The sequence below is a fragment of the Hippopotamus amphibius genome, chromosome 8 (genome assembly GCF_030028045.1).
Source record: "Hippopotamus amphibius kiboko isolate mHipAmp2 chromosome 8, mHipAmp2.hap2, whole genome shotgun sequence".
In the NCBI taxonomy this organism is placed as follows: Eukaryota; Metazoa; Chordata; class Mammalia; order Artiodactyla; family Hippopotamidae; genus Hippopotamus; species Hippopotamus amphibius.
This window is the reverse complement of record NC_080193.1, coordinates 128476513-128499161: the sequence shown is the minus strand read 5'-3', so window position 1 is coordinate 128499161 and position 22649 is coordinate 128476513. Positions and strand designations below refer to the sequence as shown.

The 22649-nt window shown below is 41.0% G+C and overlaps 1 protein-coding gene across 9 annotated transcripts in view; it reads left to right on the top strand.

Moving 5' to 3' along the window:
- RAPGEF4 (Rap guanine nucleotide exchange factor 4) overlaps positions 1–20857 on the top strand; it is a 299086-nt gene extending 278229 nt beyond the window's left edge. For 8 of the 9 annotated variants that reach the window (XM_057744000.1, XM_057743996.1, XM_057744001.1 and 5 more), the window contains 5 exons: positions 3443–3493; positions 4276–4363; positions 4780–4844; positions 16534–16588; positions 19453–20803. In XM_057744000.1, coding sequence (XP_057599983.1) covers positions 3443–3493; positions 4276–4363; positions 4780–4844; positions 16534–16588; positions 19453–19580 — 387 coding nt within the window. In that variant the 3' untranslated portion in view covers positions 19581–20803. Of the gene's footprint in view, positions 1–3442; positions 3494–4275; positions 4364–4779; positions 4845–16533; positions 16589–19452 lie in introns of all 9 variants that reach the window. The other variant, XM_057743995.1, reaches the window with a different exon arrangement.
- Positions 20858–22649: the final 1792 nt, after the last annotated feature.

Sequence of the window (22649 nt, the reverse complement as noted above, 5' to 3'; positions counted from 1 at the left end):
ATGGGGGGAGGAGATGAGGGGACTCAGCTTCTTGGTCTATACAATGTACATAGTAATAAGTCTAGTTCCTAGGTATAGCCGGAATCAACAGCCTTGCTTGGATGACGTCAGAGGTCTTGCTCATAGATCCTATTGTTCTCTGGAATGTCTCCTTCTTGCTTTTTAAATAAGCCTTATCTGTAATTAAGAGAGGGCAGAAGATCCATTTTTATCCAAGTAGTCATTTTGCTCCTGGGAGAATTAACCAGAAGGTAGCCGAGTACCAGGTATCTCCTAACTGCCTGGCAGACCTCTGTGTGTATGGAGGAACAACCACTGGCTGGAATTCAGTTGGTGCAAAAGTTATGCAGATGTGTTGTGAGTTTCCGCAGCAAATACAATGAATGGTTTGCTGATAGTTGGTTATTTGTGCTAGAGAACAGCTTCATTTTTCATTAGCTAAGTACTCAAAATAAGCCTGACCCCTTACATGTGGTATATCTTCAAAGAAATACTAATCTCTAATAGAACATACACACGAAAATAGACTCTTACTAAAAATAAAAAAGTATGTGTAAGTGGGACACAGAAAGAGGGCAAGGAGTAGGTAACAGAGATCTTAATTTGCAGTGATGCTTTAAAAAAGGCACCAAAGGCAGCTGTTTGCATCTCTAAATGTTTTCCTTGAAATATTTTCTTCCCCACTTCCCCCTTGAAACTATTATCTTTCTCTGTTCCTCCCCAATATTTCCACTGTTTATAGGACAGGTCCTCACAGGTCCTTCTGTCTTGGGTTTCTCTGAAAATTCCAGGCAGATGCAGCACACAGCAGCTCATCCCCTGAATATAGGAATGAGGGAATTGGTGAGGCCTGCATGCCATGTAGCTGGGTCATCTTCCAGCCAGTAAAAGTTAGTGCTGCTAGTAAATCTAAGCAATGAAGCCAGGGTGCAAGCCTCCCCTCCTTGTGGCCCACGGCTCTTGGAATCTTTGGAGATCTAGGGTTCTCTCTCAGTCTGTTTTCCCCAACCTGTTTCCAGCTTTCAGTCCTCTCACAGAGTCCAAATGATTTGGTTGGGAAAATCAAAGAAGGTATAAAGCCTCACGGGGTCAGGGAAGGCCAGGTATAGGTACACACAACAGCAGCTAGACTGGAGCGTGGGAGAAACACTCTGAGTCCCCTTTTCTGGTCTAAAGAGAAACATAGGCTGCTTGGGGGGTGGGGGTGGGGTGCAGGCAGCAAAAGGAGAGAGTTTATTGGCCAGTCCTTCATTCCACAGGGAGAGGAAAGAGCACTGTGAGCTTGTGTTTCCATCCTTGTGTGGCTGAAAAGAGGAGCGTCACCTTTCATCATTTATAAGCCTTTATCTTGCAAGCTGAAATGTAATTGGACCGTTCTGTAGGAAGAGCTTTCATTCTTAAGCATCTTTGATTTGGGTTTATCTGCCTCTACTTGCTGAGACCCTCCCACGTGCTTCCCACACGGCAACACTGAGTAGCAGGATGGCAGCAGAAGCAGCATGAGAAATGGTGCCTGTGCTCTGGGAACTAGAGAACATGTGTGAGACAGTCAATGAACAAAACAGAAGGCAGAGTGAAACCACGTGGCCAAGGGAATGGTTCAGCATAGAGGGGAAAGACCCATCTGAGATAAAGCCAATGGGAGTTAGAATCCAGAGCGGAGTTTCCCAGCCTTGGCGGTGTTGACACTTCTGGCAGGATCACTCTTTGATGGGGGGGGGGGGGGGGGGGGAGGGGCTGTCCTGTGCCATGTAGGAGGCTTCTCAGCACCCCTGGCCTCAACCTACTATATACCAGTAGCACCTCTCACTCCACCCACCACAGCTGTGACAACAGAAGAGGTCTGCAGATATCACCAAATATCCCTGGGGGAGCGGCGGGGGGTGGGTAGCTACAAAATTGCTCCCAATTGAGAATCTCTGCTCTGGAAGCCTGGGGTATGGATAGAGAATACTATTAAGACCCACATGTTTTATACCACATGCACTCCTGCCTTGACCCAAAAGTCAGCTAAGCCCAGAAAGAGAACGAGAGTGACAGGTCTAACTGAAAATGTCGTTCGCTTCTAATTTTGTCAATTGTCTGTGTTCACGGAACGTTCTCGCCTAGCATGGTGATTTAGGACACTGCGTGGGGCATGAGGTCCTTGTATCCCTTGATGCCCTTCCCAGACTTCATCCCTTTGAACTTTCCCGCTAAACAAGGATATCACGTTTCCCTGAAACCCAAACTGAAAAGAGGTACTGGGACAGTGAGCTTAGAGATTATGAGGAGACTAGTTCTTAGAAACAAAATAAGGTGTTTCACAGTGTTTAAATGGGAATATGACAGACCCATGCAGAGAAGAGAGAAAAAGAAGAGAGAGGAGCTTTTGGGTGGATTGCAGAGGCCTGATTGGGTGAGCCAGTTGTTGACCACAGACGTCACTGCGTGAAGCAGAGCTGAGCAGGGCATTCGAGGCCCAGGACTTGGTCAGCACTTGCATGGTCTTGGATGGGGAACATCACTCTGCTCTGTCTTGGTGTGGCCCTGTCCGAAAAGTTCAGCTTTACTATAAACTCGGGACCTAAAGCAAAGTGAGAACCAGTAGACTGAAAGATGATTCATCATTGACCTACTGGTGTAAATGTGTGGGTACAGTCAGTGGTGTTGAATCATATGCCAAAATATAACCAGGAGAAATTACTAAATTGATAGAACTATCAATTTTTGTATTATAGCGAGGCAGAGAAATCCTGTGGGAGAAATGCTTGTGAAGGAAAGCGAAGAGCATATAAGGCAATAGAAAAGGAGGCAGGAGATGTGAATTACAGAGAGTCTGACCATTGTCAGCTGTGTGACTTTGGCATGTCTTTTAATCTATGAGGTTTAATTTCTTCTGTCCATAAAACACAGGTTTAATCTAGTCAAGTAAATATGTATTAAGCACTTACTGTGTACCTGACACTCTTTTAGGCCCTAAGGAAACAGCAATAAACAAAACTGATAAAAATCTGTGTTCTCTTGTAGCTTACATTATAAAAGAGGAGGAGGGCCGAACTAGGTAGTTTCTAAAACTTTTAATCCTAATGTTCTCTGGTCTAAATTCCTAATCACGGGAATCTGAGAGTTTAAAACAGTTGCGGGGGAGGGGAGGTCAATGCCAAACCACTTGTAGTCTGGGGATGCAGGCCTTTTTATGAATAATCCATTTCAGAAGACATTATAAAACCAGTAAGACCAAAGCATCCATAGTTAGTTTTGGTTCAACTAGGTTAAGACTTTTAAAAGACGAGTTCTCTAAGATTATCCTCAAATGACAAGACAGATTACAGTCTGGCCTGTCTTAGAGTGTTTAATTAAGAGCCAAAAGAAATACATTTCCCCTAGAAATGGTCACACATGATACATATCTAGCTATTGAATCTGACATATGAGTGTGGCATTTTCATTTCATTAACAGAAACTGCCAAGCAAGTTCAAGAAGTTCTACGCGGAGTTTGAAAGTTTAATGGTAAGTGACAGTGGCTCCTTTATTCTGTTCACTGTCTGCATTAATCCAATTTCTGATTAGCTGAATTGAAGTTCTCATTTCAGAAATTTTATCTGTCCTTGTATGACTTTAAGAAGTTTATGATCCCATTTTAGTGCTGCTAAAACAAGCATGTCTGACTAATGAATGGCACCCTGAGGTACTAACTTAAAGAGGACTTATGTCCCACATAAGGTCAATTTGTGTAACTAAGAAAAGCAGTGTAATGGGATCCTTTCCATCTAGCACAGGTTGGCTAGGGGTTGGAAGCTGAATTTTCCTTGGCTTGCCAAAATTGTTTTTCCCCATTGGCTGGGAGGTGTTAACAGACGGAAAAGGAGTGAGTGGGACTTGGCAGGAGTGATGGGAGGGTTTCAGAGAAGGCAAGTCGGGACTGGCTGTGCAAGGCATGGAGGAGGGTGAGCCGGGCTCCCAGGAAGGAGGCCGTGCTTCAGGAGAAGGGAGATCTGGGGGTCGTTTTACATTTCATACTGGCTCTCAAAGGGAATCTCTCCCCTCGGCCCCTAGAGGCCTATCTCCCTTTCAACAAAGAAAGGAAACAAAAAGTAAATTATTTTCATGTCATACAAGAAGTTGTTTTAAAACAAAAATTGATTTGTTTAACTAAATCTACCTCTCTTTTGTAGCTACACTTGATTCAGAGCTACCCGACTGGGAGATAACAAGGCTGCGTGTGTTAGGAGGTGGAGGGTGTGCTGTGCATGTCACTAGTCGTTAACCGGCAACTCTTTGTTTCTCAAAAGGATCCTTCAAGAAACCACAGGGCCTACAGGCTGACGGTAGCCAAGCTGGACCCTCCTCTCATCCCCTTCATGCCTTTGCTCATTAAAGGTAATCCCAAGGAAATGCACAAGCCGAGCCAGCCAGGAGTGGGTGGGGAAGAAAATGACCAGGAGCCTGGTCAGATTGACCTCCTTGGGAAGAATGATCCCATCTTTCCACCTTCCTCATCATCTCCTCTCAGCCCTGACTTTTCTGACGAGGTTGGAAAGATTATTGGAGGCGCAGGGATCTGTGCATGGTTTGGAAGACTTGATAGTGAAACAGAGGGTTAGTTTGGAACATTTTACTAAGCTCAGGTAAAGTGCTTTAGAAAGTTAAACACCCAACATAAAAGGAACTATTATCGGCTTTTTTCAACGGCAGTGTTATGCAAATCCTCCAGCATAATCTAATGGTGCTATTGTGGTTTCTTTGTATGACATATTTCTGTTAGTGATTAGAATGTGACTTTTATTTCTTTGCAGATATGACATTTACTCATGAGGGGAACAAGACGTTCATTGACAATCTAGTAAACTTTGAAAAAATGGTACGTACGGTATTATAACCTTAACCACGATGTTTTTTTTAAAATAAAATTTGCATTTGTACTAATAAAGGAAATAATTTCCATATATGCTGCCATGTTAAAAAGCTAGTTACACATAAAGGAGTTGTGAAATATTCAGTTCAAATTGGCTACCTCTTTTAGTCTGTCAGTTCTCTTTTGTGAAATTGAATAGTGTTTGTGCGGCGGCGCACAGCAGCAGCTAGCTTTTATGCTGCGTGCTTCGTCCTTAGCTGCCTGTTGCTAAAATGCACGCATGTTCCAGAGTGACTTCCATGTTGTTGTTTTGGTGTAAGGTCTGTGGAGCTAGACTGCCCCAGGATGCCTTTGAAATGTTTATCTGCTGAGGCTGACTTTAGTGCATGTAGGTAAAAGGCAACTCTACAGAGGATCTTTGTTATAGAGTAGTCATCTGAATGTGTATTGCTTACTCCAGTAACGTTCACCCAAGTTCAGAGCGGGGACTTGAAAATCTTCATAACCAAAACCAAATGTTTTTAAGTAACAGTTGTGTGGAACTGGCACACATTCACTATTTTCTAGCCGCCCCCCACCCCCAAAAAACACATTAGTTGCTTTGCAGTTTATTTTCTTATCTTCTGTGAAGCAACAAGACAGGTCTTGCCAAAGCCTTTCTTTAGTGACATAGCGCATGGTAATGGAATGCTCCATTGTCTTCTAAATCCTTTGGCTGCATGGATGGGGTGGTATGGTGTTATCTCTGTGTGGGTGAGCATGTGCCCGGCTACGCTTTGCAGTGGTGAACGTGGCACTGCAGGAAAAGCTCAGGGCTCGGAGGTCAGGACACACGAGTGTCATTTCTCAGCTTCATCACTTTTGTCCCTTAAGTTCTCTGTGGGCCAATTTCCCCAACAGAAAATGGGGATTGTGGCCGCTCCATCTATTCCTGGGGATTACTGGTGGGTCCAAAGCATTTAAGTATTCCTGTAAGCCATGTAACATCAGAAGCATTCTTATCAGAAAACTGTTCTAATTGTTTCCTGAAATCTAGCTAGTATGTGAGACTCTAGGAGAATTCACATCCCCCGCAGTCATCCTATAAGGGTCATATGTTCAGCTTTAGGACGGGCACACTGCGAAGCCCAGCCTGGTAAAGAACTGCAGCAAGTGCCAGACACCAGGTCCCGTGTCCTAAGCTTCTTAGGAAATAGCACGAGTCCACACTCCTCAAAAACACGCTACACTAGAGGGCAAATATTTCTCAGCAGTCCTCCCCTCCACCCCTCACACCAAGAGTAGGCTATGAACATCTCTATTACTGTGTCGGTTTAATAATTCTATAATCAAAGTAAAAACATTCTTTGCTCACTGATTAGTGTGGAGAGTTAAACATAGTTCCCTGATTTGTCAAAAGAGAACCTGTTTTCCAGAAATGAAAGATTTAGCAAATAGGTAAAGAACCTTCCGGATCACTTAGGTAGACATACAGACCAAGGGGTGGCTAAGCCAACCATTTGACTGTAAAATATACACATGCACAGAGGCGTAGAAGTCAGAGTTTCCTAAAGAGTTGACTGAGCTTTAGAACGTTTGATCATTAAAGTTAACTAAACAGAACAAACAAGAACAGCAAAAATATCTGTCAAGGAGAATGAACGTTGTTTCATGTGGGTTTTTAGATCTTGGTGTCACATCCATTATCTGGGAAGGAAAAGTCAAGGTTGTATTCAGTGGACATTAAGGGAGTTCGCCTTCCCTGTTCCTGCACTTCATGCCCACAGCAGTGGATTCTTACATGCCTGTCAGTGGGGAGAAAGGTCCTTCACATCCTGCTCTGAGAGAGTCCACTTTTGATTGAAAGCAACTGAAGAGCTAAGACAGCAGTTCAGCCGCAACAATGGAAACCTAAATTAACAATGGCTTAGGCAAGACAAGTCTATTCCTTTCTCACTTAAATGTCCAAGTATGGAAGCTCTGCTCCAGAAAGCGGTCACGGTTCCAGCCTTCTCCTCGCTTGCCATTTCACCATCCACATGGTCCAAGATGGTGGACCACCACCACCCCCATTCCAGCTAGAGGGAAGGGGAAAGGAAAAAGGGGAAGACCTGCTTCTTCCCTGTAGGGGTGTGACCTGGAATTGCACTCAGCACTTGGCTCACATTTTACTGGCCAGAAGAAACTTAATCACATGAAAAGAAAGAATACGTAGTTCTTATTTTGGGTATCCATGTGCCCCGCTCAAAATTAGGGGGTTCTATTATTATGAAAGAAAAGGGGAGAAAGGATACTGAAAGAGTATTGTTACTTCTCTGCTCTAGCAGTGACAAATTTTCCTTCGTTTGTTAAATCACACTGTGAGAAAGTTGAACTCTGCCATTGCCCTTCCATGAGTTAGGTGTTACTGAAAAATGAACTGGAATTTCAAAAAGATTTCATTATGTTTTTTAAACCTGGCTCTGACCAACCTGTCACTTGTTGCCAACTTTGCAACCTTTTCTCCCTATAAACTAGCCTACCCCTGCCCCCATACCCCCACCGCTACCACTTACAACTCCCACTAGTGGCTGCTGTTAATACTGCCTTCCTGGGGAAGGATGCATTTCTCTCCCTTTCCAGGTAGATGTTCGTGCAGATTCCCAGTCATTCATTAGCAAGGCCAAAGCGATAAGCGGAGCTGGCAGCCTTTGTGGGGCTGGTAGGCTGTCTCCCCTGAGGGAGCCCCTGCCAGGGGCAGAAGTCACCAGGGTAGTTGGGAACATAGGTGCCCCTTCTTGGTGGCAGCATTGCACAGTCACAGTCAACTACCATGCCAACCCTAAGTATTTTTATTTTGAACCTCTTCACCCTTGGGGTATGAAATGAGGATTAGAGAATTTGTTGCATATTGGTTTTCAGGATTTATGAGTATGAACAAAAGAGAATTCAAAGTCTGATCCTTATGCAAAAAAAAAAAAAAAAGCAGACATTCTTTTATTTGGGGGGAACATAAAGGGGTATTCAAAAAAATGTTTGAATAAAGCCCTTTGTCACTTTCTATGGCATACATGAATATTTATAACAGTTGGGAAGTAGACTAGCAATGGATCAGAGGATAATATGTTGGCCAGCTGCCACTACCCCCGGCTGCATGAAGCATGCTGATAGCCACAGTTGCTGCTGTGTTAGGAGGTTGGTTCTACTTCAGATATACCCGTATTTAGGTGGATTTGTTTATGAATATTATTTTAAGATAGTCATTTTATTTGGAATGAAAAGCCTGAGGCAAACTTCTGTATTCTGGAAACATTAACAGAAGCTAATTCGTAAAGGAGGAGAAGTGTTTTGAAGCCTTATATTTTTGTATCACTAATCATGCTGTTACATTATTAGCAACAATTTGTCTTTTGTCATCAATAGCATTATTACAAGATTCATGGTGAGAGCACTGGACTTATATCAGGCTATGGAAAAAAGAATCTCCGAGTAAAAATCTAAGTGTTCAAATCCACCCAATTCCCAGACCTTTCCAACACAATAGAAATCTACCCAAGGACTTTGAAAGTTTACTTCTTTATCTAGAATACATGAACTGGGCTAAATGCAGATTTTCCAAAGGGTATGTCTCAAAGCAATTAAATATGTGTAGAGCATCTAGGCAAAGAATTTTGTTAGGAACTATAAAGAAATCCAAAAAGTAGTCTTTGACTTTTAGGAGATTATATGCAGTTGAGAAAATAAAACATAAACACATGAAGTATTAAAAATCAATAAAAGATACAAAACTAGTTCATAACAGTAATAAAAGAGATGTCAAAGTGCAGAAAAGACAGTCTCTTCAGCAAGTTGTATTGGGAAAGCTGGGCAGCCACGTATAAATCAATGAAGTTAGAGTACTCCCTCACACCATACACAAAAATACACTCTACATGGCTTAAAGACTTAAATATAAGACATGACACCATAAAACTCCTAGAAGAGATCACAGGCAAAGCATTCTCTGACATAAATCATACCAATGTTTTCTTAGGTCAGTCTCCCAAGGCAACAGAAATAAAACAAAAATAAATAAATGAGACATAATCAAACTTATAAGCTTTTGCATAGCAAAGGAAACCATAAACAAAATGGGAGAAAATACTTGCAGATAATGCAACCAGCAAGGGCTTAATTTCCAAAATATATAAACCTCTCATACAACTCAATAACCAGAAAACAACCTGATAAAAAAATGGGCAGAAGACCTAAATAGACATTTCTCCAAGGAAGACATACAGATGGCCAACAAGCATATAAAAAGATGCTCAACATCACTAATTATTAAAGAAATGCAAATCAAAACTACAATGAGTTATCACCTCACACTGGTCAGAATGGCCATCATCCAAAAGTCTACAAATAATAAATGCCGCAGAGGGTGTGGAAAAGAGAGAACCCTCCTACACTGTTGGTGGAATGTAAATTGGTACAACCACTATGAAGAACAGTATGGAGGTTCCTTAAAAAACTAAAAATAGAGCTACCATATGATCCATCAATCCCACTTCTGGGCATATATCCAGAAAAGATGAAAGCTCTAATTAGAAGATACATGTACCCCGATGTTCATAGCAACACTATTTACAATAGCGAAGACATGGAAGAAACCCAAGTGTCCACTGACAGACGAATGGATAAAGCAGATGTGGTATATATATATATATATAAAATATTATATATATAAAGTAGAATATTACTCAGCCATAAAAAAGAATAAACTAATGCCATTTGCAGCAACATGGACCTAGAGATGATCATACTAAGTGAAGTAAGCCAGAGAAAGACAAATATGATCTCAATTATATGTGGTATCTAAAAAAGTAATACACACGTGCTCTGCAATAAGAGAAGCCACTGCAATGAGAAGCCTGCACACCGCAATGAAGAGTAGCCCCCACTCGCCACAACTAGCATGCAGCAGCTAAGACCCAGTGCAGCCAAAAATAATAAAAATGTTTTAAAAAAATTAAATTAAAAAATGATACAAATGAACTAATTTACAAAACAAACAGACTCACAGACATAGAAAACAAACTTATGGTTACCAATGGGGACGGGGGGAGGGGTAAATTAGGAGTTTGGGATTAATAGATGCACACTACGATGTATAAAACAGATGAACAATAAACATTTACTGTGTAGCACAAGGAACTGTATTCAATATCTTGTAATAAACTATAATGGAAAAGAATTGAAAAAAATGTGGATATTTACATATATATGCATAACTGAATCACTTTGCTATACACCTAAGACTAGTGCAATATTGTAAGTCAACTATATTTCCATTTAAAAAAGAAAAAGATGTGGGCTTCCTAGGTGGCGCAGTGGTTGAGAATCCGCCTGCCAATGCAGGGAACATGGGTTCGATCCCTGCTCCAGGAAGATCCCACATGCCATGGAGCAACTAAGCCTGTGCGCCTCAACTACTGAGCCTATGCTCTTAAAAAAAAAAAAAAAGAAAGAAAGAAAGAAAAAAAAAAAAAGAAAAAGATGTGAAAAAGCAAAATGCAAAGAGAGATAACTTCCTGTATCAGAGGAAAATAAAACCATGTTAAATACAATGTAATATAATCAAATCCAGACTTGTTATCCTGAGCACCCATCCAGCCTCATCTCACACTTCATCTTCTCTGTACTCAGTCCAAGTTGGTGAGACCAACCTTCTTTCTTTTCCTTTCTGCCTCAGGACCTTTGCACTAGCTGTTACCTTTGCCTGAAATTGTCTTCCTTCAGTCTTCACCAATCTGACACTTTCACATCATTCAGGTCTCAGCTCACGTGTGCCTCCTCCAAGTGGTCTTCCTTGACCACTCTTCAAATATTCTTCTACCCTCCACACCTTGCCAGGCAGCTGGTTCTCAATAGATAATCTTGCTTTGACAGCTGGTTTTAAATTCTAAAATGATGATCTTTGTTACCCCTTCATTGCCTGTCTTCTCCACTAGAATGTAAATGTCCTAGGCCCGGTATCTTATCTGTTTGTTCACTGATATTTCTCTAGCACCCGAAAAGGTATCTGGCATATCATAAGTATGCGAGAAATATTTCTTGAGTAAAAGAATAACCCAGTTATAATCCGGCATTGGACTTGGTGTGATAGGACAGTACACTAAAGCATTTATAAAGGAATTTATGTAACAAAAGATTTAATCCAAAAGCATTTTCTATTTTACTAGAAAATGTGATTACGCAGAATGTCCCAAGCATTTTATATTACCAACCCCTTATGCGAGATGGCTCCCTTAGCTTTCTGTTCCTCACTGGACACTCTTCTGTCCACCCTCCTCCCTGTGGTGCTGTGTCAGTCATTCAGTGTCCTCCCCTGCGTGCAGAGATGCACAGTATTCTGTGTGTGCTTGCACAGACACCTGAGCTGCCATGTCCCCATGGCCATCGTAGGTACAGTATACCACGAGCATCATGCCTGTTACACACTTGTATCTGTACGTCACTCACCACTTGGATATTAAGGATCCATAGGACAGGACAGAGGCCAGGGTTCTTCCTCAAGGATATAGAGTGAAGACTGGCTCAACTCCTGGGCCATTTTATCTTTTATCTCTGGGCCTCACCATGCCTTTAATTCCACGTGGTTGCTGTCATGGGCACAATCTTTGCAGGTGAGAGATATATTTTTAAATATACATGTGGGAAAAAAATTCTTGTCCCAAATGTATGAGGGGCTGAGCAAAATAACCAGAGTGGTGTGAATGTGGTTTTACACATGGTAAGCAGAGTATTGACTGAGATCCTATATTTGATAGGTATATGGAGGGGGCAGAGTCGAATCAGTAGGGGCAAAAAGAAGAAGAGGAAAAGCAATCTAACAGACATTAAGAACAAGGAGGGCAAGGATCTCAAGGGGCAACAGAAGGAAAGACAAAGACCACAGAGGGCAGGCATTTAGAAGACACCTGACACCTGGGAGCACCTTCTCAAGGGACTCTGAGCAGGGAGGGAACGTGGCCTAAGAAGGGGAAGCCTGTCCTGGCAGCTGTGAGTGGGAGGTGGGGAGAGGAACAGTGCAAGGTGGTAGTGCTCGGAGGGCCTGCTGGCCTTGAAAAATAGACAGAAAAGTCCACTCCTCTTCAGGGACGGGAGAGCTTAGACCTGGCACAAGCGTCAGTACAGAGCTGGCCAGAAAAGCCAGGGACGGCTGGGGAGGCCTGGTGGGTCATCCACCGAGCGGGTAGGAGTGAAGCTGTAAGATGGCCAGCCCACCCCTGAGGGGAGGGTGCCACAGAAAGTGAACGGGGAGGCCCAGGCCCCAAGGACCCCATCTGAGAAGAGCCTCCTCTGGAGGATCTCATTGGATTCAAGGAGGAGGAATTACTTGGGTCTGAGCTGGAGGGAGATTTGTGTTTGGGACCATGGCCTCAGGGCCTCTCTCCCGGGCCAGGCTCGAGGGCGGACAGCTGGCTCCTCCCTCTCTGGACAGCATCTTTGTGCTGGTCACTCTGCCGCTCAGGCCCGAGGAAGGACATCTGCTTCTGAGTCGCGCTGTGTTCAGCTTGATAGATAAATACCTGACACAGTGTCACTGGGCGTGCACTGTCTATGCCTTCATCCAGACCAGACTGTCACTGGTCAGCTGTCCTGGTGACCTGCCGAACAGGACAGGCCCAACACCTTGGAAGTGCCCTTAAAATGTTGTTCTTTTTAAGAATCATTCACCAGGTTATATGCGAGTTCTTTGGACAACTCTTGCGAACTTTCTGAAGTACTTTGAAATAAATATGTAAACACTGAAGAAAAAAAAAGAAGAAATACATGCCTGAGGGTAGTTACAGAAGCTTTCACCTGCCACCTCATGTTTCCTTTCTGAGCTTCCCCATGTGAGTTCATGTGCTGAAGGAGATTCATCAACTTTCGATTGGGTCCATCTCTCAGCCCTGTAGGTGAGGGACTGTGTGAACATATTAATTCTTGCAAATAAGCTCTGAAAACCTGTGCCTAAAATTAGTCCCAGGGAAAGGGGTGGCTGTGGGAAATTTGGAATGTGGATTCCCAAGGGGAAGCCTGGCGTTCTAATTGCGGACCGCTTTCTCGGCTGGCATCCTCCAGATCAGGCTGATGAGCAGACCCTGAGGTGGGGCTGCCCAGCAGCGGGTAGGGCTGTATTGGAGTCAGGTCAGGTGTGGAGAGAGGCTCACCCTGCCCACTTGCACTGATTCAGGTGCCTTCTAAAGGAACGCGTTCTCCTTCCTTTGCCCCTGAATTACAAATCACTGTTTTAACAAGCCAGTTGCTGATAGGAGTGTGTCATAAGCTCAGGTTTGCTGCAGTGGAAAAAAAAAAAAAATGAGAAGCTCTGCTTTGGGGTGATCAGGTATTTTCCCACTGGCCCAGCATTGTAGGAAAGTTGCCTGGCCTGCTCCAGGCGGGCCAGCCTGCTCCAGCAGGGCCACAAAGCCTAGGGTATAATTTTTGCCTTCATCCCTGCTGTGGTAGTTGGATAATAAAGCCTGTCTTTTAACCTTAGTTTCTGCCAACCTTCTCTGAGAACGGCAATGAATAAACAGTCATCTGCTGTCAAAAATGACACGTGAGGCTTAAGTCTGGGGAAGGATAGAAAAAGACTAACTGGATGGCTTTTAGTGGAGATAAATGCAGAAATCTCCACTTTGGCCCAAGAAACCACCCGCACATCTACAGCAAAGGAAGCTCAGGGAAGAGAGCTGAGAGGTTTAATTCACTAAGTTCAGATGTCAGCAATGTGGCTTTTTTTAAACTGTGGACTTCTATGTGTAGCATCGTCTAGATCAAGGAAGGAAAATCATATTTCTTCTGTACTCTGTGATTTGCTTAGTGTAGGGCACTGCACTAGAGACTGTCCAGAGAGACCTGAAACTTATGAGAAACTGTCGAAGAAAGCGGGAATATTTAGGCTGAACCAGAAAAGACTTGGGGGTGAAGAGATGTCCGTGATAGCGGTTTTCAAGTATTTGAAGAACTGTCCTGTTAAAACGGAACTAAATGTGTTTGTTGTGGCTCCAGAGCTCAGAGCTAGGATCAGTGGGGTGAAAAGCAGAGAAGGAAAGACGTGGACTCAAAATGATAAAGAAACTTCTAGTGGTCATAAATGTCTAAAAATGCAAGGGGCTGTCCTTGGAGGTAATGAGTTCCTCATTGCCAGATGCGTTCAAACAGTGGGAAGCCGGCTTTGATGCCTACGTTATGCCCCTGGAGACAATTGAAGAAGGGGCCTTCTGAAGTCTCCTTCTGCAACTCCAGGAAAGCACCTTGTAGCTGTTAGTAGCATATTAAATATTGCATGTGTCAGTGGGTAGAAAGGGTGGGGTTAAAAATATTGTTAACCCTTCTTTGGCCGTGTGAAAGCATCCTGTAACTGCACTGACCAGGAGTGCTAGTGGAGTCCGGGTGCTGTTACTGAGGGTGTGCATATTACAATATTATTATGCAGCCATCTCAAAGGGAATGGATGGGCCTCATTGCACAGCCAGATTTGGATTGCAAAGTTAAACCGAAGTTGTCTTTGAGTACAATTAAAAGGGATACGTCAAAATTAAAACCATTGTTAAAATTAATCAAAGATTTAGAAAGGTAGAATGAACTCCAGAGCTGGAAATTACTGATTTAAACAATTGTTCTCACATTTTAAACTACATAATGAGCTAAAAATTATGAAGCCTCAGAGTATAGCTGTAAAAAGTAGTCTAAAACCAAAGTCAGAATGAAATGTTTCAGCTTTCAAAACTAAAAAGCAGAACAATTACTCCCTACAAAATGGTATAGGAAGAGGTTTCTGACCCCTGCTAATTGTTTTATTATTCTTCAGAGGGGCATACTGGCAGCATTTCCCAGGGTTTTCAGTAATTACACTCCATTCAATATCTGAAGAATTACAATAATTCTACATGGAATATACTTGTGCCCTTTGGATGCAAAGCATTTGGAGAAGTGAAAAAACAACTTAAAGTAAATTAGCAGGAAAATTATCGTAGTTACTGTTTATTTCAGAGCTCCATATATCAGAGGCTAATTATACATTGTATGTTACATTTTCTTGGAGGTATTTGTAATATATTTCTCATGCTGATCAACGGACGTGCTGGTTTTCAGGATCCTTTATGAAAGTGAAGTTCAAACTTTTCCGATTGCTTCTTTGTGTGTGAGAAATTATCCACTGCAGACATATGTCACTTCATGCTTGCCAGAGTCCTCAAAGCAGTAGTATTCAGCGAGGTATTATGAATGTTCACCTGTATATATTTGTAAAGCTTCAACTCTTCTATGAAAAAATTTCCCTGCCAGATAAGTTGATTTTTTTTTAACACTACATCAGTTTTCTCAGAGTCATTTTCTATATTTTGGCAAGCCAAGGGTCCCTAAAAGAAGAAAGGAAGGACTGGAATTAAATAGCCACTCAGGGATTAGAAATTCTCTTTTCCTGACTGGAACCTTATCGATTTTCTGCTAATGTTAGAATTAATCCACCCTCTCTGTGGGACTGCCTTGAGAGCAAAAGTGTCCCGAGATGTTACACAGAGACTGGGGTCCCAGTTACCCTTAAAATACCACGAGAAAGAAATGTACATGGTGGCTCAGAAATGGTGCTTCAGTCTCACCGATGTTTTTCCTCATGTTTCTGGTCTTCATTTCTTTCCTCCTTTTTTTTTTTTTTTTTTTTTTTTTTTTTAACTAAGTTGGGTGCAGTTCAAAAGCTTTCCTTATAAGTTTTTATGGCAGCCAGAACGTAGAAATTGAGATCATTTGATGACAAAATTAACAAAGGTTAAATAAATGATGATCCATCCACATAACCAAATACCTGCTTATTTAAAAAAGATTTTAAAATGCACATGGCATGGAAAAGAGTCATAATGCCGTGTGGAAAGATTCAAATCAAAACAAAAATATGTATGTTATGACTTCCATCTTTTGAAAAACATGCTTAAGTATATTTATTTTTAAAGTATTAGAAGGAAATGTACCAGAATATAACGGAAGTTACTCTGTGAAGCAATATTCTATGTGATTTTTACTTTGTTCTCAACATTTTCTAGATTTTCTACAATGTGCATGTGTTAGTGTGATAATCAGAAAGGATGATGAAGAAGGAGGGGGGAGTCACGTAATTAAGGTTAACATTAAAACATACTTTTGCTGGAAGATGAAAAATGTTAGTAATGTATAGTGTATAGAAAAATGTAGAGATAGAATATCTATGATTGTTCTATCAATATCACCAAATACCTCATTACCGAGTCCTGTTAACTGTGAGGAACTTGACAAGCTAACCCTTCTTCAAATCTAGAATAGTTACAAATTCTCTTGCAAATTCACAGTGACCTCAAGAAAGGATGGTAAAAATTAGTCCTGAGGAGTAAGGTACAGTCTCAAGAAAAACAGCCTGTTCTTTACATCCTGAGGAACAAGCAGTCAGACAAGAGTTATGCCACTAGTATTCCTCACCTGACAAATACGTGTGTGTGTGTGTGTGTGTGTGTGTGTGTGTGTGTGTGTGTGTGTGTTTGGTGGAGGCGGGGGGGCCTCTTTCAAGTGATTAAGCAGGTTATACGTCAACCAATTGCCTCCAGATAATCAACATCTCAGAACCTGCTGTTTTTCATGGTCCCAGCTGTTACTGAAATAAGTATCAGTTTGTTTTCTATTTTGGATTCTACATTAAGCTTACCTGCATTTCAGTTTTTCTTTTTATTCTTTTCAGCGCATGATTGCAAATACTGCCAGAACGGTGAGATACTGCAGGAGCCAACCCTTCAGTAAGTTAAATGCTGCTGCAATATGAATCTTGGTGACTAAGTCTTTTTTAATGAGTCTACTGAGACTTTCTGGAAATCTGGACAACATTTGATTGTGTCAGAGATACTTTGGACCATGAATCCCGTGGGATAGGGGGCCTTGCGTTTAAAATAACCATAAGAATATTATTTTATGAATGAACTTATAGAGAATTCATTTGCTCTTTCCAGAATGGATAGAGACAACTAAGGCATGATTGCCAACAAAGCCTGCCTCTAACCAACACTCTTTATGACTCACTGCTTCATGTTAAGAAACTCACATCAACTCTTGATGACTCATTCTGTCATTTATAAACTAGGAAAGATAATATTTATTGTCTCTTGGGGTGTTGCGAGAATGCATTAATGTGTATAAGCACATTTGTAGAAGGTCCCATAGCAGGAATTCATATTATATTTCTAATATTTCTAGGTGAATTAAGGTGCTTTTCTTAAATCTGCACAATAACTGGTATAGTACAATGCTTTAATAAAACTGTCACTAATAATAAATAGCAAGTTTAAACTCTTGGGAATTAAGTTGCATCATCACACCAGATCACTGTGCCAGGCCAGTGCTACTGTCTCCTCTGGGCTGGGACTTTGGGTGGGGGTTGGGGCTTTGGCTCCCTCCAGCTGGTCTGGAAGTGAGACGGTAGCCCCTGTAAAGTTTTGTGGTAACTTCATTGTGTGAGTCATTGAAGTCACTGGGCTCGTTAACTTAACATGATAATGTGACATGGACATGACTGTGAGGCTACCAGTACCATCCCCTCCAATAAACCTAGTGCTCAGAGACTAAAAGCTTCTTGTTTTATCCATCAGAGCTATCTTTGATGCTCTGGACTGGCCCAAAGTGAGGGTTCGCTAACACAGGATATCAGAACTACTAAACATTCATTTTTTAATGCCTGGGGAAATCTAGGAAAAATAGTCTTGACTTGGGGAGCACGATCTTTAAAAAATTGATTCAAATGATTATACCTCCCCTTCCTTCCAAAATGAGAACAGCCTTGCACTTTATCAACCATTCTTATGTGGATTCTGCCAGAATCGAAGTCTCATATCTCTTCATCTTGTAATTTACTATATGTATAAAGACATGGTCACAAAGCAGTTATACAAGTGAGTATGAGAATACACAAGCAATGCCAGTCTACAACAAAGGTTTATAACCTAGAACCCATGGCCCTTCAGGGGGGTCTAGGAAATTCCTGAAATTAAATGCCAGGTGCTGTGTGCCAAATGCTATGTGCCTTGGGAAGGTTCTCCATGAGGTCCAAGAACCAGAGAAGAACCAAAATAGAATATATTTTTCCTATAAGCTTCTTTGGAAGTAAATCCTACATTTATATATATATATATAAATCTCCACTGCATTTGTTGAAGTTATCAGTAGCTGCTGGTAAACAACAGCTGCTCAGCTCTGAAGTCAACAATCTATAGATAAAGCTATAGGAATAGATTCATAAACATTGTGGGAACATGTACAATGTAATTACAGTATATTGTACATGTGGGGTACACTGCCAATGACAAGCGAGGAAATTAAACACTGTGGTATTATTTATATGTGATAATTATACTGATGAGTTTCTTCTTAGAGCGAGTGGAGGTCTTTGTATCTTCTCTCTGCTTTTCTGTGTTCAGACCTGCAATGCTCCCCTTCGCCCCTCATGCAGATGGCATTCTAATTGTCTTTGGGAGTGGTGTGTGGATCTAAGGAGAACAGATGGACTGCAGAAGGCAGTGTGCTATGGCAGAAAGAACACTGGTCCAGAGTCCAGGCTGGCTCAGCCACTCCCAGTGTCCCACACCAGGGATCCACCAGGCAGAGGCCGCCCATGGACCATGGCCGGAGTGTTGGATCTAAACAGAGTATTTTTTTCCCTTTTATTGTGAAATAATGTCACCTTTCAAAGATGGAAGAATTCCCAGGGAAGAAATCCAGATTTCTCATTTCTCTAGAGAAATAGGAAGATCCGGCAACTCAGGGTGCAGAGTCCCAGGTGGCATCAGTATGCAGGAGTTGAGCAGTCACTTCTGCAGGGAACTGTGTTTCCAGTTCACCACTGTCAAATGGCCTTCCTCGTTCAAGTCTGTTCCCTGTGTAGGGATCTGGGCATTTGATTCTCCTTTCAGCCTGGTTTTAGGGAAATTGATTAACTTCAGGTAGCTCTGCTGCTCAAGTGCTTTAGGGAATGGATGAGAATAGAATGATATTTGGGATTTCAGAACAAATAGCATCAGAAAATTGAAGGTCTGGTAGAAGTCATGACTTCAGCCCGAGTTGATTTTTTTTTTTCTTGAATATGGACAGTATCTAAGAACACACAATCTATGCAATAATGCTGTATACTGTATGCAAGTAATGAGGGGAGTTGGACTTACTAGTCTCACTGGCTTGCTTCAGCTCAGTCCAGGTGTTAAGTGCTTTTGTGAGGAGCTAATGAAAACTATGTCTTTTTGCCATTAGTCCTCATCTGGATCAAAGGGTGCAAAGACCAGAGTGTGAGACACAGGTGGGCTGGCAAGGGGAAACAATTGGAATGTATAACCAGGGGCTGTCAGGCGATGCTTTCACCTTTATTTGGTGCCTTTTTTTTTTTTTAATAATATACAATGCAAAGGAAAATAATCAAAATACGTGATTCCAGGGAAGAAAAGGTTTGGAAGGAGGAGATGAACCATCCAAATAGAAACGTTTCAGTGAATATAGTGTGTTGAAAGGTCTTGACAGAACTCAGGAATCCATGATAAATGTACTAAGTTGGAGAAAATAAAGCTGTATTTTATATGCATATATTATGCAATGCTAATCCTGCTCTTGTCTCTTTCAACAGATCCCGATGCAGCTCAAGCTAATAAGAACCATCAGGATGTCCGGAGTTATGTACGGCAATTAAATGTGATTGACAACCAGAGAACTTTATCACAGATGTCACACAGATTAGAGCCTCGTCGACCATAGACATTTAAAGTGCCCAGAACAACGGTTTGCCTCCAGTCCACAATCTTTCAAAAATGCCATTTATGCTACTACTACTGACTGTATTGTCATTAGAGAATTCTATAAAACAAGCAAAAACCCATCCTGAGACATCTCAGGGCTGCATTCAGCTTACCAGCGTCATGACAAGAGAAGAAATTCTTTGACTTGCATACAGCTTGCACACTCTAGCTTAGGAATTCCCTGTTTGTAGTCACCCTGTTTTATTTCCAGTTGTGCCATCTTCTTTGCTGAAACATAAAATTTAAGAGCAACATGAAGAGTATGGTAGAAACATCACTGTCAAGAGAAGTATCACACTCCTGACATTTTTTTCTAGGAGTGTTTACAGGATGAGATGTGCTACAGGTGGTATTTATTTGGCTACATCAGTGGTGGTATAGTTTCATAATTTCTAACTCGACATCTTGATTTGAGCATGGGGTTTTTGGAAGGTGTTGAGGAATCTGTGTAAATCCAAATTAGAGGCTATATTCTTCCATCTTCAGAGTCTTACCTCTGAAGGAATTGTACCTGACCACATTACTATAAAATGTTCTGGCTATTTATGTAATTTAGGGAGGACTGGTCTGTAATTTCTGAATGACATATAGAATAATATTTATGTTTACAATGTAACTTTTTTAAACTTACAAATCAGGAGTACATATATAAGAATTCCACTGAGAAACTCCAAGGTTCTTAAAATTGCCAGCGTTAAGATTTAAAAAAAAAAGAGAGAGAGACATTTCAAAAGAGCACAATATGCACAAAACATGTTTCAAAATTATTTTCCTGGGCATTAAAAATCCTTTACTATTGGCTAGTTATTGTTACTGATTAAAAAACCCACATATTTTCTGGACTTAAATGTTATTGCAGATATCTTAATTTTCAGCAATTGTTTTGCACTTTCAAATAGATTGTAAATAGTTCATTCAATCAATGGTATAGAGTTATTTATTTGCTACATAATAGATATTGTGCCAAATAATTACTTTTTATTTATTTTATTTAGTATGTAATTTTGGAGTACATTTTTTCCTGTTTTCACAATTAGGCTACATTTAATGTGTAGGAATTGTATGTATGTATATCTTCTGTAAATAACAGCTAGTATCTTCATTAAATATAATTGTGACAAGAAAAGGTGTGTTCTCAATTCCTATAATATGGGAGAGAGAACCATTTGGTATGGTGGGGGTCCTGGATTTTTTTTTTAATTGAAATAAAATTTACATACTCTAAAAGTCACCTTTTTAAAGTGTACAATTTGGTGGTTTTTAGTATATTCACAAGGTTGTTCAACAGTCATCACTATATAATTCCAGAAGAGTCTCCTTTTCCCTTAAACCCATATCCATTAGCAGCCACTCCTCATTTTCCTCTCTTGCTGGTGCTTGGAAACCACTAATCTGCTTTCTATCTCTATGGATTTACCTATTCCAAACATTTCGTATACATGGAATCATATAATATGAAGCCTTATGTGTCTGCTTTCTTTCACTTAGCATAATGTTTTCAAGGTTCATCCACATTGTAGCAGGTGTGGCTGAATAATATTCCATCATGTGGATATACCACATGTTGTTTGCCCATTTATCAATTAATGGACATTTGGGCAGTTGCCACTTTTCAGCTATTAGGAATATTGCTGCTGTGAAGAGGCACTGGATTTTAGAGCTGCCTGTTATGGGTCCTACACCATTTCTCAGTGATTTAAGCAATTGGTATACTATTAGATGAAAAAATTTCCAAAATTATTTAATTTTAGGACCCACGTCTGTTTTTTAACACCAGCATCTTCCAGAGTGTATTCCAGGCTATAATCTCACAAGTTCACAAGCTGTTCCTCCCAAAACACACACAATTGCAGAGCAAAACACAAAATCAAGATGACATCTTCGAAAAACTTGGGAACCATAATATAGTATACCCCCTTCTTAGATATGATTCCTAGTATTCATTAACATATTCAAGGCTCTGAGAAGTCCTGCTGTAATCCCTTTTAATATCCACAGTCAAAGGCTTCTTTGAGAAATGCTAAGGCAGCCAAATGCCTTTCTGTTTTCATTTATATAATAGTTCAAGGTCCCCAGGTACAGGGATGGTGTTTTATGCAACGTTATGCCTGCTATCCAGAGTCGAGCACAAAGCCTAAAATTACTAGAGAATAAAAAAAGTCACTGAATAAATTTTATTGAGGTCATTATTTTTCAGCATTTTACTATCTCATAGATCTCAATATCAGCTGCAAAGCTTCCCTTATATATAATGATTTTCCACCATTATATAGTTTACCTTTCCAAGATGATTTTGAAAGCTGATGAATGAAGCTGGTAACCTATCTCTTGGGCATCCTTGCCCTTGCTTACTCCTCCTTACTCCTACCTTACTTAAAAGCTGGTATCCTACATGACAGCTCCTTTCCCCCAATTCCATGGTAACTGACCCCTTAATGACCTTATCTTAATTTAGTTTCCACATTATTCAAAATCAATACATATTCTCCCATGTATATTCCTCTTGGTCTTCCAAATGAGAATAACTATTGCTCTACTTAATAAAGATAAGAGGTTTTTAATTATGTCTGGCTTCTTTGAAAAGGCGTTAAACTCCATTATTCAAGGTAGCGATGGTGAAGTAAAAGAATTCACATGGTAAAAATGGAGAGTAGTAGCCAAGCAACCCTTCCTGAAGCAGGAGATGCAGTTAATATTTTAACACTTGCAAACAAGCCAAGAGAAAATGAGATGCCTACAGGGTCACAAGAAGGATAATGAGGTTTACTGGAAGATGTGAGAAAGAAGAAAGCATGTTTTTACCAAAAGCGCCTGTAGAAAATTATACATTTAAGTGTTTCACATACCTGCTTAGCAAGGTCACTGGCATAGCGTACAGGAGCTAAGCTTTTCCAGCAATTTTTGAATGCCAGGCAGGTTAAATAGATTCCTCCTGAATTCAATGATGTTTCCTCTGAAAGATGAATGCAGATCAATGACTACCAGTGAGAGAAAATTAAAAGAGGTGTCATTCTGGTTTCAAATTGTG